The sequence below is a fragment of the Panthera pardus genome, unplaced genomic scaffold (genome assembly GCF_024362965.1).
Source record: "Panthera pardus isolate Hobbes unplaced genomic scaffold, ASM2436296v1 HiC_scaffold_25, whole genome shotgun sequence".
NCBI classification, from domain to species: domain Eukaryota; kingdom Metazoa; phylum Chordata; class Mammalia; order Carnivora; family Felidae; genus Panthera; species Panthera pardus.
Window position 1 is genome coordinate 89296464 of NW_026526821.1, and position 15517 is coordinate 89311980.

Here is a 15517-nt window from a genome sequence, read left to right on the forward strand (position 1 = left end):
GGCCTGCCAAGTTTCAGAAGAGAGATCGGTCACGAGTCTTATAGGTCTCCCTTTATATGTTAGAGCACGTTTATCTCTAACTGCTGTCAGAATTTTCTCTTTCTCCTTGTGTTTTGCCAGTTTCACTATGATATGTTGTGCAGATCGATTCAAGTTACGTCTGAAGGGAGTTCTCTGTGCCTCTTGGATTTCAATGCCTTTTTCCTTCCCCAGATCAGGGAAGTTCTCAGCTATTATTTCTTCAGGTACACCTTCAGCACCTTTCCCTCTCTCTTCCTCCTCTGGAATACCAATTATGCATAGATTATTTCTCTTTAGTGCATCACTTAGTTCTCTAATATTCCCCTCATACTCCTGGATTTTTTTATGTCTCTTTTTCTCAGCTTCCTCTTTTTCCATAATTTTATCTTCTAGTTCACCTATTCTCTTCTCTGCCTCTTCAGTCCGAGCCGTGGTTGTTTCCATTTTATTTTGCAGCTTGTTTATAGCATTTTTTAGCTCCTCCTGACTGTTCCTTAGTCCCTTGATCTCTGTAGCAATAGATTCTCTGCTGTCCTCTATACTGTTTTCAAGCCCTGTGATTAATTTTATGACTATTATTCTAAATTCACTTTCTGTTATATTGTTTAAATCCTTTTTGATCAGTTCATTAGCTGTTATTTCCTGGAGATTCTTTTGAGGGGAATTCTTCCGTTTCGTCATTTTGGATAGTCCCTGGAGTGGTGCAGAACTGCAGGGCACTTCCCCTGTGCTGTCTTGAATAACTCGCATTGGTGGGCAGGGCTGCAGTCAGACTTGATGTCTGCCCCCAGCCCACCGCTGGGGCCACAGTCAGACGGGTATATGCCTTCTCTTCCCTCTTCTAGGGGCGGGATTCACTGTGGGGTGGCGTGGCCCGTCTGGGCTACTTGCACACTGCCAGGCTTGTGGTGCTGGGGATCTGGCGTATTAGCTGGAGTGGATCGGCAAGATGCACAGGGGCGGGAGGGGTAGGCTCAGCTCGCTTACCCTTCGGTGATCCGCTTCAGGAGGGGCCCTCCAGCACCGGGAGGGAGTCAGACCCCCCGCCGGAGGGATGGATCCGCAGAAGCACAGCGTTGGGTGTTTGCGCGGTGCAAGCAAGTTCCCTGGCAGGAACTGGTTCCCTTTGGGATTTTGGCTGGGGCATGGGTGAGGGAGATGGCGCTGGCGAGAGCCTTTTCTTCCCCGCCAAGCTGAGCTCTGTCGTCCGGGGCTCAACAACTCTCCCTCTTGTTGTCCTCCAGCCTTCCCGCTCTCTAAGCAGAGCTATTAACTTATAACCTTCCAGATGTTAAGTCGCGCTTGCTGTCAGAACACACTCCGTCCGGCCCCTCCGCTTTTGCAAGCCAGACTAGGGGTCTCTGCTTGGGCAAGGAGCTGCCCCTCCACCCCGGCTCCCTCCCGCCCACCAGTCCATGTTACGCGCACCGTCTCTCAGCCCTTCCTACCCTCTTCTGTGGGCCTCTCGTCTGCGCTTGGCTCCGGAGAATCCGTTCTGCTAGTCTTTTGGCGGTTTTCTGGGTTATTTAGGCAGGTGTAGGTGGAATCTAAGTGATCAACAAGACGCGGTGAGCCCAGCATCCTCCTACGCCGCCATCTTCCCTCAGTCTTCCACATTTTGTTTATCCACTTACCCATTGATGGACATTTGGGTTGTTTCTACTCTTTGGCTGTTATGAATAATGCTTCTATACAAATATTTATGTACAAGTTTCTGTATGGATATATGTTTTCATTTCTCTTGAGTATATACCTAGGAGTAGAATTACTGGGTCATGTGATAACTTTATATTTAATCATTTAAGGAACTCTCAGAGTATATGCCAACATTGCTGCATTACTTTACATTCCCACTAGCAGTGTATGAGGATTCCAGTTTCTCAACAACACTTCTTATCTCACTTTTTGATTGTACCCATTCTAGTCGGTATAAACTGGTTTCTCATTTTGCTTTTGATTTGCATTTCCCTCTTGACTAAGGATGTTGAACATCTTTTTGTGTGCTCATTGACCAGTTGTACATCTTATTTGGAGAAATATTTATTCAGAACTTGGTGTGGTTTTTATTTGGGTTATTTCTCTTTTTATTGAGTTCTAAGATTTGTTTATGTGTTTTAGACACATTTTTTTCTATCAAAATTTTGACTTGCAAACATGTTCTCCCATTTTGTGGGTTGTCTTTTCACTTGATGATATCCCTTAAAGTGGAAAAGTTTTTAATTTTGATGAAGTCTATCTCTTTTGTCTTTTGTTGCTCACATTCTTGGTGTCATACCTAACCATCCTTTGCCAAATCCAAGGTCATGAAGATTTATCCTTATGTTTTCTTCTAAAGGTTTTATAGTTTTAGTTTTACTTTTATGTCTTTGATCCATTTTGAGTTAATTTTTGTATATGGTGTGAGATAAGGGTCCAACTTCATTCTTTTCCATGTGGCTCTACAGTTGTCCCACCACCATTTGTTAAAATGACTTCTTCTTTCTTCATTAAGTGGGCTTGGCACCCTTATCCAAAATCAGTTGACCATAGATGCCTGGATTTTTTTCTGGGCTCTCAATTCTTTTCCATTGATCTTTATGTCTCTCCCTGTGTCAGTGCCACACTGTGGTGATAACTATAGCTTTGTAGTTAAGTTTTGAAATTGGGAAGTTTGAGTCCTCCAACTTTGTCTTTTCAGAATTGTGTTGGCTGTTTTAGTTCCATATGAATTTTGGAATCAGCTTGGCTATTTCTATAAAGAAATCAGCTAGGATTCTGGTATGGATTGTATTGAATCTGTGGTCATTTTGGGAACTAAAAATAACTAATTTTTTTTAATTATTATTATTTTTTTTTAATCTGCATCCAAGTTACTTAGCATGTAGTGCAACAACGACTTCAGAAGTAGATTCCTTAATGTCCCTCACCCATTTAGCCTATTCCCCCTCCCACAACCCCTCCAGTAACCCTCTGTTTTTCTCCATATTTAAGAGTCTTTTATGTTTTGTTCCCCTCCCTGTTTTTATGTTATTTTTGCTTCCCCTCCCTTATGTTCAGTTGTTTTGTATCTTAAAGTTCTCATATGAGTGAAGTCATATGATATTTGTCTTTCTCTGACTAATTTCGCTTAGCATAATACTCTCTAGTGCCACTCACGTAGTTGCAAATGGCAACATTTCATTCTTTTTGATTGCCAAGTAATACTCCTTTGTATATATATACCATATCATCTTTATCCATTCATTCATTGGTGGAACATTTGGTCTCTTTCCATACTTCGCCTATTGTTGATATTGCTGCTATAAACATTGGGGTGCATGTGCCCCTTCGAAACAGCACACCTGTATCCCTTGCATAAATACCTAGTAGTGCAATTGCTGGGTTGTAGGGTAGTTCTATTTTTAATTTTGTGAGGAACCTCCATGCTGTTTTCCAGAGTGGCTGCAGTAGTTTGCATTCCCACCAGCAGTGCAAAAGAGATCCTCTTTCTCTGCATCCTCACCAACACCTTTTGTTGCCTGAGTTGTTAATGTTAGCCATTCTGACAGGGGTGAGGTGGTGTCTCATTGTGGTTTTGATTTGTATTTCCCTGATAATGAGTGATGTTGAGCATTTTTTCATGTGTTGGTTGGCCATATGGATGTCTTCTTTGGAGATGTGTCTATTCATGTCTTTTGCCCATTTCTTCACTGGATTATTTGTTTTTTGGGGGGTGTTGAGTTTGAAAAGTTCTTTATAGATTTTGGATTCTAACCTTTATTGGATATGTCATTTACAACTATCTTCTCCCATTCTGTCAGTTGTCTTTTAGTTGTGCTGATTGTTTCCTTCGCTGTGCAGAAGATTTTGTTTTGATGAGGTCCCAATATTTCATTTTTGCTTTTGTTTCCCTTGCCTCCGGAGACGTGTTGAGTAAGAAGTTGCTGTGGCCAAGGTCAAAGAGGTTTTTGCCTGCTTTCTCCTCGAGGATTTTGGTGGCTTCCTGTCTCACATTTAGGTCTTTCATCCATTCTGAGTTTATTTTTGTGTATGGTGTAAGAAAGTGGTCCAGGTTCATTCTTTTGCATGTTGCTGTCCAGTTTTCCCAGCACTACCTGCTGAAGAGACTGTCGTTATTCCACTGGATATTCTTTCCTGCTTTGTCAAAGATTAGTTGGCCATACGTTTGTGGGTCCATTTCTGGGTTCTCTATTCCGTTCCATTGATCTGAGTATCTGTTCTTGTGCCAGTACCGTACTGTCTTGATGATTACAGCTTTATAATACAGCTTAAAGTCCACGATTGTGATACCTCCAGCTTTGGTTTTCTTTTCCAAGATTGCTTTGGCTATTTGCGGTCTTTTCTGGTTCCATACAAATTTTAGAATTGTTTGTTCTAGCTCTGTGAAGAATGCTGGTGTTATTTTGTTAGGGATTGCATTGAATATGTAGATTGCTTTCGGTAGTATTGACGTTTTAACAATATTTGTTCTTCCTATCCAGAAGCATGGAATCTTTTTCCATTTTTTTTGTGTCTTCTTCAACTTTTTTCATAAGCTTTCTATAGTTTTCAGTGTATCTTTGGTTTGATTTATTCCTAGGTATTTTACGGTTTTGGGTGCAATTGTAAATGGGATTGATTCCTTGATTTCTCTTTCTGTTGCTTCATTGTTGGTGAATAGGAATGCAACTATTTCTGTGCATTGATTTTATATCCTGCAACTTTGCTGAATTCATGAATCAGTTCTAGCAGTTTTTTGATGGAATCTTTTGGGTTTTCCACATAGAGTATCATGTCATCTGCTGAGAGTGAAAGTTTGACCTCCTCCTGGCTGATTTGGTTGCCTTTTATTTCGTTGTGTTGTCTGATTGCAGAGGCAAAGACTTCCAATACTGTGTTGAATGACAGTGGCGAGAGTGGACATCTGTGTCTAGTTCCTGACCTTAGGGGGAAAGCTCTCAGTTTTTCCCCATTGAGGATGATATTAGTGTTGGGTCGTTCATATCTGGCTTTTGTGATCTCGAGGTATGATCCTCCTATCCCTAATTTCTTGAGGGTTTTTATCAAGAAAGGATGCTGTATTTTGTCAAATGCTTTCTTTGTATCTATTGAGAGCATCATAAGGTTCTTATCCTTTCTTTTATTGATGTGATGCATCACGTTAATTGTTTTGCAGGTATTGAGCCAGGCTTGCATCCCAGGTATAAATCCCACTTGGTCGTGGTGAATGATTTTTTTAATGTAGTGTTGGATCCAGTTGGCTAATATCTTGTTGAGGATTTTTGCATCCATGTTCATCAGGGAAATTGGTCTATAGTTCTCCTTTTTAGTGGGGTCTCTGTCTGGTTTTGGAATCAAGGTAATGCTGGCTTCATAGAGTTTGGAAGTGTTCCTTCCATTTCTGTTTTTTGGAACAGCTTCAAGAGAATAGGTGTTAACTCTTCTTTAAATGTTTGGTAGAATTCCCCTGGAAAGCCGTCTGGCCCTGGGCTCTTGTTTTTTGGGAGATTTTTGATTACTAATTTGACTTCTTTACTGATTAGGGGTCTGTTCAAATTATCTGTTACTTCCTGTTTCAGGTTTTTTTTTTTTTTTAAGGTTTATTTTTGAGAGAGACAGAGCGCAAACGGCGGGCAGGCGGGGGGGAGGGGCGGCAGAGACAGAGGAGGAGGCAGAATCCGCAGCAGGTTCCAGCCTGGAGCTGTCAGCAGAGCCCAGCGTGGGGCTCAAACCCATGAACTGTGAGACCATCACTTGAGCCAAAGTCGGACACTTAACTAACTGAGCCCCCCAGGCACCCCTTTTTTAAAAAGGTTTTCAATGTTTTTATTTATAAAATTTCTTTACACTTGACTTAAATCCTGGTAGAGACATCTCCAAACAGTGAAATAAATTTACCCCCAAGGAGCAATGGGGAAAAAAGTGTTATTTTAAATGTTTGGTTTTTTTTTTTTTAACATTTATTTATTTTTGAGAGACAGAGCATGAGCAGGGGAGGGGCAGAGAGAGAGGGAGACACAGAATCAGAAGCAGCCTCCAGGGTCTGAGCTGTCAGCACAGAGCCCAACGTGGGGCTCGAACCCAACGAACCGTGGGATCGTGACCTGAGCGGAAGTCGGATGCTCAACCGAATGAGCCACCCAGGAGCCCCAAAAAGGTGTTATTCTAAAGCAGGACCCTCTTTATACCCCTAGCAGCCACATGACTGACTAAAATGGCTAAAAGTTACAAATGAGTAATTAAAGGCAAAATCTGCCCCCAAGCCAAGGGAACCACCCTTTACCTCTGGTAAAAACTAAGGCAAACAATTCTTCAATACTCCCTCACTTTATTAAGTGTAACAGGGTACTTATATATCTAAACATTTACTGTAAGTTTTCAGTGACATTTAAACTCTGAATTACCTTCCCATAATTAAGTTTCTTTAGGTACATTGGTTTGTATTTTATAGAAAACACGCATCTTTAGGTCACAAATAGGAAGGAGTATACTTTGCAAATGTTACAAAGATGATTCCAAATCTCTCCTGAACTGCAACCACTCATTTAAGTATTTAATGAAAATAGAGCCCCCAAACAACTGTTTAAACATAACACTGAGAGATTCTGCTGATTAAGAAATCCCTGAAAGAGTAGTAAGCCGTGATTACTGGAAAGCTCAGAATACTAGCAAGGCTTAATTGCAAAGTATTGAACAGAAGGCCACAAATTGTCTTTTCCTAAGAGGAGACAGGAACTAAGGATGTCAGTTAGTAATGCATTGGAATGGCATTGCCTAGTGCGAGTGTTGCGCAGAAACTCCAGGTCACCTCTCCTTTATTATTTTGGATAAGCTTCCACTATCATCGCATGGCCCTGCCCTCCAGCGGCACAGGCAGCCACCAAGCCATACTGGCCTCCCTCCTTCCGTAATCTGTTGGCAGCTGCCATGACCAACCGGCAGCCAGTAGCTCCAATTGGGTGTCCCAGGGACAGCAATCCACCCCAGTTGTTAAACTTCTCCAAAGGAGGTGACCCAACCTTGGTTTTTCTACCCATGTAATTTTGTGCAAACCAATCAGAATCCATGGCTTTAAAATTAGCCAAAATCTGACCTGAGAATGCTTCATGAAATTCAAAAGCATCGATATCAGTCATTGTTAATCCTGCCCTTTCCAGAACTTTTGGAGTAGCGTAAGTTGGTCCAAGTAAAAGTTGATCTTTTGGATCCTGAGACACATACACAAAATCCCTCAAATATGCCTTTGGCTTATAACCCATGGCCAGAGCTTTCTCCTCTGCCATTATCAGCATTGCAGATGCACCATCAGTCAGGAAAGAAGAATTTGCAGCCGTCACTGTGCCATAGGGCTTGATGAATGCAGGTTTTAGTTTGGCCATCTGCTCCAGAGACGAAGGACGAATGCCATTATCTTTGGTAACTGTATCTTTTCCTGGTACTTTGAAGGGCACAACATCAGACAGGAGTCCTTCATCCTGGGCCTTCTTGGCCAGGCTGTGAGAGCGCAGCGCGTACTCATCCTGGTCCAGTCGAGAAACAGCAAAGGCAGCGGCCAGTCGGTCTGCAGAGTGGCCCATGGTCTCACTGGTGGAGAACTCGGCCACCGCAGGGAGCTCAGGTGACAGGAAATTCAATCTGAATTTAGAGACTAAAGACAGTCGCTGACCCAGAGTCTTGGCCTTATTGAGATCAAGCAACATCTTCCTCATTTTCCTTGAATGACGAATAGGGACATCAGACATTAACTCTACACCACCTGCCACAACCACATCGCACTGCCCAGAGGCAACCAAGCCAACACCTGTGGTCATGGCTTGGTTGGCAGAGATGCAAGCCATGGTGACAGTGTGAGCAGGAGTCTTGTCAGAGAAGCCAGCTCCCAGGGCAGCCTCTCTAGCCACATTGCTAGTCTTCACTTCCTGTATAACTGTGCCAAAGATGATATAATCAACAACATCCTTCGGGACATTGGTCCGATGCAGCAAACCCAAAAGTGCTGCTCTAGCCAAATCATGTGGCATCAGTTCCTTATATGAAGTGCCCGACTGCAAAAATGGAATGCGAACACCCTCCACCACCACAATATTCCTTATATTGGGTTTGGCTAAGGTTTTCTTTGACTTGGTCTGGGCGGCTGGGGCAGCTCGTAGCTGGGAGGAACAGCTTAGAGGTCTTAAAGAAAATCTCAGGGCCCATTTTGATGTACTGGGAAGATTTTTAAGCGTGTAAGTCAAGATGGAAGTCATTGTGAAATCTTAGCCTCAGTCCTCTCCGGCTCCCGCTGCGGGCAAGCAAGGTTTTGTTCCTGTTTCAGTTTTGGTAGTTTATATGCTTCTAGGAATTTGTACATTTCTTCCAGATTGCCCTTTTTTTTTTTTTTTTTTGCGTATAATTGCTCATAATGTTCTCTTATTATTGTTTTTATTTCTGCTGTGTTGGTTGTGATCTCTCCTCTTTCATTCTTGATTTTATTTATTTGGGTCCTTTCCTTTTTCGTTTTGATCAAACTGGCTAGTGGTTTATCAATTTTGTTAATTCTTTCAAAGAACCAGCTTCTGGTTTCATTGATCTGTTCTACTGTTTTTTTGGTTTCGATAGCATTAATTTCTGCTCTAATCTTTATTATTTCCCGTCTTCTACTGGTTTTGGGTTTTATTTGCTGTTCTTTTTTCTAGCTCTTTAAGATGTAGGGTTAGGTTGTATATCTGAGACCTTTCTACCTTCCGTACGAAGGCCTGGATTGCTGGGAACTATTGCCTTTTAAACAGTGTTAAGCCTTCCAATCCATAAAAATGGGATATTTCCCATTTATTTAGATTTTATTTAATTTCTGTCCACAACATTTTATAGTTTTAAGAATACAAGTTTGCTCTTTTTCATTAAGTTTATTCCTGAATATTTTAATTTCGTTTGATGCTATTGCAATAGAATTGTTTTCTTAATTTGTTTTTGTTTATTAATTGTAAATGTGCAACAATAGAATCGATTTTTTGTATTTACTTTTTATCCCGCAGCCATGCTGAACTCATTTAGTAGTTCTAATATAAAACTTTTTTATTGCTTATTTATTTTTGAGAGAGAGATAGCATTCACTAGTGGGAGAGGAGCAGAGAGAGAACAGAAGATCCGAAGTGGGCTCTGCACTGACAACAGCAAGCCCAATGAGAAGCTCAGACTCATAAACCATGAGATCATGACCTAAGCTGAAGTCAGGTGCCCCTAGTAGTTCTAATGTAAAATTTTTTATGTATTCCGTAGGACTTCCTAGATACAAGATCTTGTCATCTGCAAATGTAGTTTTACTACTTCCTTTGCAATCTGCATGTCCTCCCCACACCCCTCCTAATTACTCTGACTAGTACCTCCAGCACTATGTTAAATAGAAGTGGCATAGTAGACATCCTTATGTTCCTGTCTAGGGAGCAGACATCCTGTCTTTAAATATTGAGTATGATTTTAGCTGTGGGTTTTCCATAGATGCTCTTTATCAGATTGAGGAAGTTCCCCTCTATTCCTAGTTTGTTGAGCATTTTTATCAATAAAAGGGTTGGGTGTTGTCACATGCTTTTTCTGTGTCTTTTGCGATGAAGAAGTGAGTTTTGCTTTTTATTCTTTTGATTTTTGGATGTTGAACCAACCTTGTATTTGTGGAATAAATCTCACTTGGTGAAGGTGTATAATATTTTTTACATATTGCTAGATTTTAGTTTGCTGGTATTTTGTGGAGGCTTTTGTGTCTATATTCATAAGAGATACTGGTCTGTAGTTTTCTTGTGATGTCTTTGTTGGGTTTTATTATCACAGTGACACTAGCCTCATACAATGAATTGGCAAGTGTCCCCTTCTCTTTATTTTTTGGAAGAACTTGTGAAAAATTAGTGTTAAAACTTTAAATGTTTGGTAGAATTCAAAGATGAAGCCGTCTGTGTCTGGACTTTACTTTGTAGGTAATTTTTTTATTATTATGAACTCAAACTCCTCACTTGCTTTTGATCTGTTCAAATTGTCTATTACTTTTTGAGTCATTTTTAGTGGTTTATGACTTTCTAGGAATTTGTCCATTTCATTTAAGTTATTTAATTTGTTGGTATACATAGTTCATAGTATTCCTTTATAATCCTTTTTATTTCTTCAAATAAAATAAATTTATTAGTAATAGATTGGTAGTAAAGTTTTTTTCTTTAATTTTTGATGTGAGTCTTCTCAGTTTTTTTCTTGCTTAAACTAGCTAAAGTTTATCTATTTTGTTGATCTTTTTTGTTGTTATTGATCTTTTGTGAGAACCAACCTTTGGTTTCAATTATTTTTTCCTTTTTTATTTTCTTTTTGATTAGTTTCCACTCTGATCTTTATAATTTCCTCTTTCTGTTTGCGTTAGTTTTAATTTGCTCTTTTTCCAATGCTTATGGTGAAAGTTTAGGGTTTTTTACTTGAGATCTTTCTACTTTCTTGATACAGGTACTTATAAGTATAAATTTTCCTCTTAAGATTTGGCTGTATACCATAAGTTTTTGTCATTTATAAAAATATTTTCCTTTTTTTGGATCCCATTTTATTTTTTGTATGTATGTATGTATGTATTTTTAGATATCAGTTAGTTAACATACAGTGTAGTATTGGTTTCACAAGTAGAACCCAGTGATTCTTTGCTTCCACATAACACCCAGTGCTTATCCCATCACGCGCCCTCCTTAACAGCTATCACCCGTTTAGCTCATCCCCCCATGAACCTCCCCTCCAGCAACCTTCAGTTCTCTGTATTTAGGGGTCTCTTATGGTTGGCTCCCTGTTTTTATCTTATCTTTCCTTCCCTTCCCCTATGTTCATCTGTTGAGTTTCTCAAATTTCACGTATGAATGAAATCATATGTTGTTTTTCTCTGACTTATTTTTCTTAGCGTGATACATTCTAGTTCCATCCACATTGTTGTAAATGGCAAGATTTCAGTCTTTTTGATCACCAAGTAATGTTCCATTGTATAATATGTCATATCTTCTTTATCCATTCATCAGCTGATGGACACTGAGCTCTTTCCATAATTTGGCTATTGTTGATAGCACTGCTGTAAACATTGGAGTGCATGTGCCCCTTTAAATCAGCATTTTTGTATCCTTTGGATAAATACCTAATAGTGCAATTGCTGGGTCATAGGGTAGCTCTATTTTTAATTTTTTAGGAACCTTTCTACTGTTATTCAGAGTGGCTGCACCAGTTTGCATTCCCACCAACAGTGCAAAAATGTCCCCCTTCCTCCACATCCTGGCCAACATTTATTGTTTCCTGAGTTGTTTGTTTTAGCCATTCTGACAGGTGTGAGGTAGTTTCTCAGTGTGATTGAAGCTTCTGCACAGTGAAGGAAACAATCAACAAAACTAAAAGGCAACCACTGGAATGGGAGAAGATAGTTGCAAATGACATATCGTATAAAGGATTATTATCCAGAATCTATAAAGAACTTACCAAACTCAATACCCAAAAAAACAAATAATCCAGTGAAGAAGTAGGCAGAAGACATGAATAGACACTTTTCCAAAGAAGACATCCAGATGACTAACAGACACATGAAAAGATACTCATACTCATCATCAGAGAAATATTAAAAGTATTTTCTGATTTCTCGGGTTTTTTTCCGCATAGGTTATTTAGGAATGTTTTGTTTAATTTCAGCATATTTGAGCTTCCCAAGTCTCATTCTCCTGTTGATTTCAGATTTCATTCTACTGTGGTTGGAGAACATACTTTGTATTATTTCTATCCTTTTAAGTTTACTGAGGTTTGTTATGTGGCTTAGCATGTGGTCTGTCCTGGCAAACATTCCATATGCACTTTAGAGGAATGTACGTTTTGCTCTTGTTAGGTAGAATGTTCTATAGATAAGTATTAGGTCTAGTTGGTTTATAGTGTTGTTCAAGTCTTCTGTTTCCTTGTTACTCTTCTGTCTAGTTGTTTTATCCATTTTTTAAAATGCCGTATTGAGGTCTCCAACTTTTTTTCTTTCATTGTCTCTTTCTCCTTTTTGTTAGTTTTTGCTTCCTGTATTTTGCTGCTCTGTTATCATAGTAGATACGTGTTTATAATTCTTTTTTTTTTGATACGTGTTTATAATTCTTATGTTTTCCTCACACATGACCTTATTTCATTATGAAATATCCCTCTTTATCTGTAGGAACATTTTTTTATTTTAGAATCTGTTTTTTATGATATTCATATAGCCACTTCAGTTTTCTCATCATTGCTGTTTACATGATACATGTTTTTCCATCCTTATGTTTTCAATCTATTTATATCTTTATATGTAAAATATGTGTCTTGGGGTGCCTTGGTTGCTCAGTCAGTTAAGCGTCCGACTTCAGCTTAGGTCATGATCTCTCGGTTTGTGGGTTCAAGCCCCGTGTCAGGCTCTGTGCTAACAGCTTGGAGCCTGGAGCCTGCTTCGGGTTCTGTGTCTCCCTCTCTCTCTGCCTCTCCCCCACTCACACTGTGTCTCTCAAAACTGAATAAACATTAAAAAAAAATTTTTTTAATAAAATATGTGTCTTGTAGACAGCTTATAATTGGATCATGTTTAAAAAAAATAACAGTTTCTACCTTTTTATTGAATTGCTTAATCCATATTTGTTATTGATATAGTTGGATTTATATCTTCCATTTTGCTTTTTGTTTTCTATATATCTATACCTGGAAAGGTGGTGGATTAGCTATCCTGAAAAACTCCCTTGAAGAAAATAACTAAAATGCTAGATAAAAATATCAAAACTATCTTCTAAAACTTAACAGAGTTGACATAACATTTAAGCATCTTCAGGTCCCAAAAAATAAAGTGAAGGCAGGAACCCACCCTAGGCATAATTAAGCACTAACACAGATTGTCACCCTAAGGGTTTCACTGAAGTCTATAGATCTGGGATTTATTTTTAAGGTCTACGTGAAGTTGTGAACAAAATATAGAACTTAGGGCACACCCATAGTGAAAAAGTCCTGCTTAAAGCTGGGTTTCCAGTAGGCTGCAATCTAGTAAAAGAATAATAAGAAATAAACACATCCATCCAGAAGAGTAAAGCAAGGAAACTTGCCTGTCTTAACCTCAGTAGCAGGTCTGGGGAAAGAAGGCAGTAACAAATTCATCCTCAGAATTTGTAACTACAGAGCAGCTCTCACATAGGTTTATAGTTGTGAAGTTTGCACTGGTACATTTTATCAGTGCAGTAAACTACATGTGTATCTGAAAATTCTGCAGCCCAGAATTTTATTTAAAATGGCCCTAGTAAAAGGGGCACCTGGGTGGCTCAGTCGGTTAAGTGTCCAACTTCAGCTCAGGTCATGATCCACAGTTCATGGGTTTGAGCCCTGTGTTAGGCTCTGTGCTAACAGCTCAGAGCCTGGAGCCTGTTTCAGATTCTGTGTCTCCCTCTCTCTCTGCCCCTCCCCAGCTCACACTCTGTCTCTTTCTCTCAAAAATAAATAAACACTTAAAAAAAATTTTTTTAACGGCCCAAGTAGTGCCAACTCATGCCAACTCATGCCAGGCTGAAGCAAATGCACATCTCTTTAAAGGAATTTCAACCCAGACCTCAGAATATGCCCCCAAATGCCAAACTCATAGACACCATGAGTGAAAAAGTATAACAAATAGAAGTAACAAGCAAAAATGAGACCCACAAAGACAATTTTTCAGGGTTTCTGGAAAAATGGCCGATTCTACGATTGGAACAGGAAATACAGAAGATGAGCCTGGAGCATCTTGTAGTGCTAGAAAGTAAGGAGAAAACCTTAAAGTGATGGAGAGTATGTCAAAGGGACACAAGAACCAAGTAAAAGAGCTCCTAGTGGCCAAAGTTCCAGCAATTTGAGCAATATAGTAGTATTGAATTATAACCAAAGAATAAACATTCATGGATCCATAATGATATAAATAAATGATTGAATAAATAAATGGGAGCAAATAGACAGTTTTGTGCAGAATCCCAAATGTCTGAGTATGTATGGAGTATGTAGACACTTTACCCTTAAGGAGGTAGAACATAATTCCCTAGTCTTTAAGAATGGATTGCACATAATAACTTCCTTCCAAAGAGTTTAATATGGGAAGAAAAAAGAGAGTAAGTTTACAGTGAAGAACCCTGACGAAAACACTACCTCAACCAGGTGGTCAAAGTCCACACCAGCAGTGATAAGTCATGCTGACGGTATGTACCCTTAATATGTAATGAGAATGGCACTTTAAAGTCTTCCTCCCCCAAACCTGTAACACAGTCTATTCATGAGAAAAACAAATGAACAACATTCTGCAAAATATTTGATTGGTACTTCTCGAAACTGTCAAGGCCAGGGGTCTTGGGTGGCTTGGTCGGTTAAGTGTCTGACTTTGGCTCAGGTCATGATCTTGCAGTTTGTGAGTTCAAGCCCCACGTCGGGCTCTGTGCTGACAACTGGGAGCCTGGGGCCTGCTTCAGATTCTGTGTCTCCCTCTCTCTCTGCGCCTCCCCTACTTGCACTCACTCTCCCCCTCTCTCTCAGAAATAAACATTAATTTTTTTTTTTTTAACGTAGGTGTCATAAAGGACAAAAGCTGAGGAACTATTCTAGATCAAAGGAGACTAATGAGGCATGGCAGCTAAATGCAGTCATGATTCTAGATTGGACTGTAGCCCCAGGGGAAAAATTACTATAAAGGACAATTTTGGGAAAATTGCTGAAATTTGAACATAATCTTCACATTAGTATCATATCAATGTTAAATGTATTTGGTAATTATACCATGGTACGTAAGAGAATGCCTTTCCTTTTAGGGTATATACACTATAGTATCCCAGGATGAAAGGACATGATATTTATAACTTATTCTCTGATGGTTCAGATAAAATGTGAGTAATATGCATATGCTTGCAGGTTGTGATAGAGAGAGAAGCCAGTGTAGCAAAATGTTAACAATTGGTGAATCCTACCAGAAATGTATGGAAGTTTATTCTATTTTGCTGCCTTTTGGTAGGATTGGAATTTTCTTTTCTACAAAATAATATAAATAATAATATATTATTTATAATATTAATAATATATAAATATAAATGATATAAATACATTACAAAATATATTTGTAAATATAAATTTTACAAAATAATAATAAAATTTTCTCTTTACCAGAAAGAGTCTGAAAAAGATGATGGAGATGGTGTAGGATTTAGCTATACAAGGTATTAAAATAAACTATACAGCAGTAACCATTAAAAGGATGCTATTGTGGGGGGCGCGTGGGTGGCTAAGTCAGTTAAGCATCTGACTTCTGCTCAGGTCATGATCTTGCGGTTCGTGAGTTCAAGCCCCACGTTGGGCTCTGTGCTGACAGCTCGGAGCCTGGATCCTGCTTCAGATTCTGTGTCCCCTTCTCTCTCTGCCCCACCCCTGCCTGTGCTCTCTCTCTGTGTCCTTCAGAAATGAATAAACATTAAAAAAAAAAATTAAAAAAAAAAAAGGATGCTATTGGGTCAAGAGACTGAGAGTGGGTACCTCAATGGAAATAAATACAGTGAGAATCTACTGT

At 39.4% G+C, this 15517-nt stretch overlaps 2 protein-coding genes across 6 annotated transcripts in view; one reads left to right on the forward strand and one right to left on the reverse strand.

Moving 5' to 3' along the window:
• ALMS1 (ALMS1 centrosome and basal body associated protein) overlaps window positions 1–15517 on the forward strand; it is a 216879-nt gene that overhangs the window by 153895 nt on the left and 47467 nt on the right. The window lies entirely within an intron of this gene.
• Window positions 5592–8275, reverse strand: LOC109262888 (trifunctional enzyme subunit beta, mitochondrial-like). Its single transcript, XM_053890829.1, has one exon. It carries the CDS (start codon window positions 8223–8225, stop codon window positions 6798–6800), a length of 1428 nt encoding a protein of 475 aa, XP_053746804.1. The 5' UTR covers window positions 8226–8275; the 3' UTR covers window positions 5592–6797.

What these genes read in the sequence shown, in the direction of transcription:
- LOC109262888 (XM_053890829.1), bottom strand. Translation starts at nt 8,225, where the DNA reads ATGACTTCCATCTTGACTTACACGCTTAAAAATCTTCCCAGTACATCA.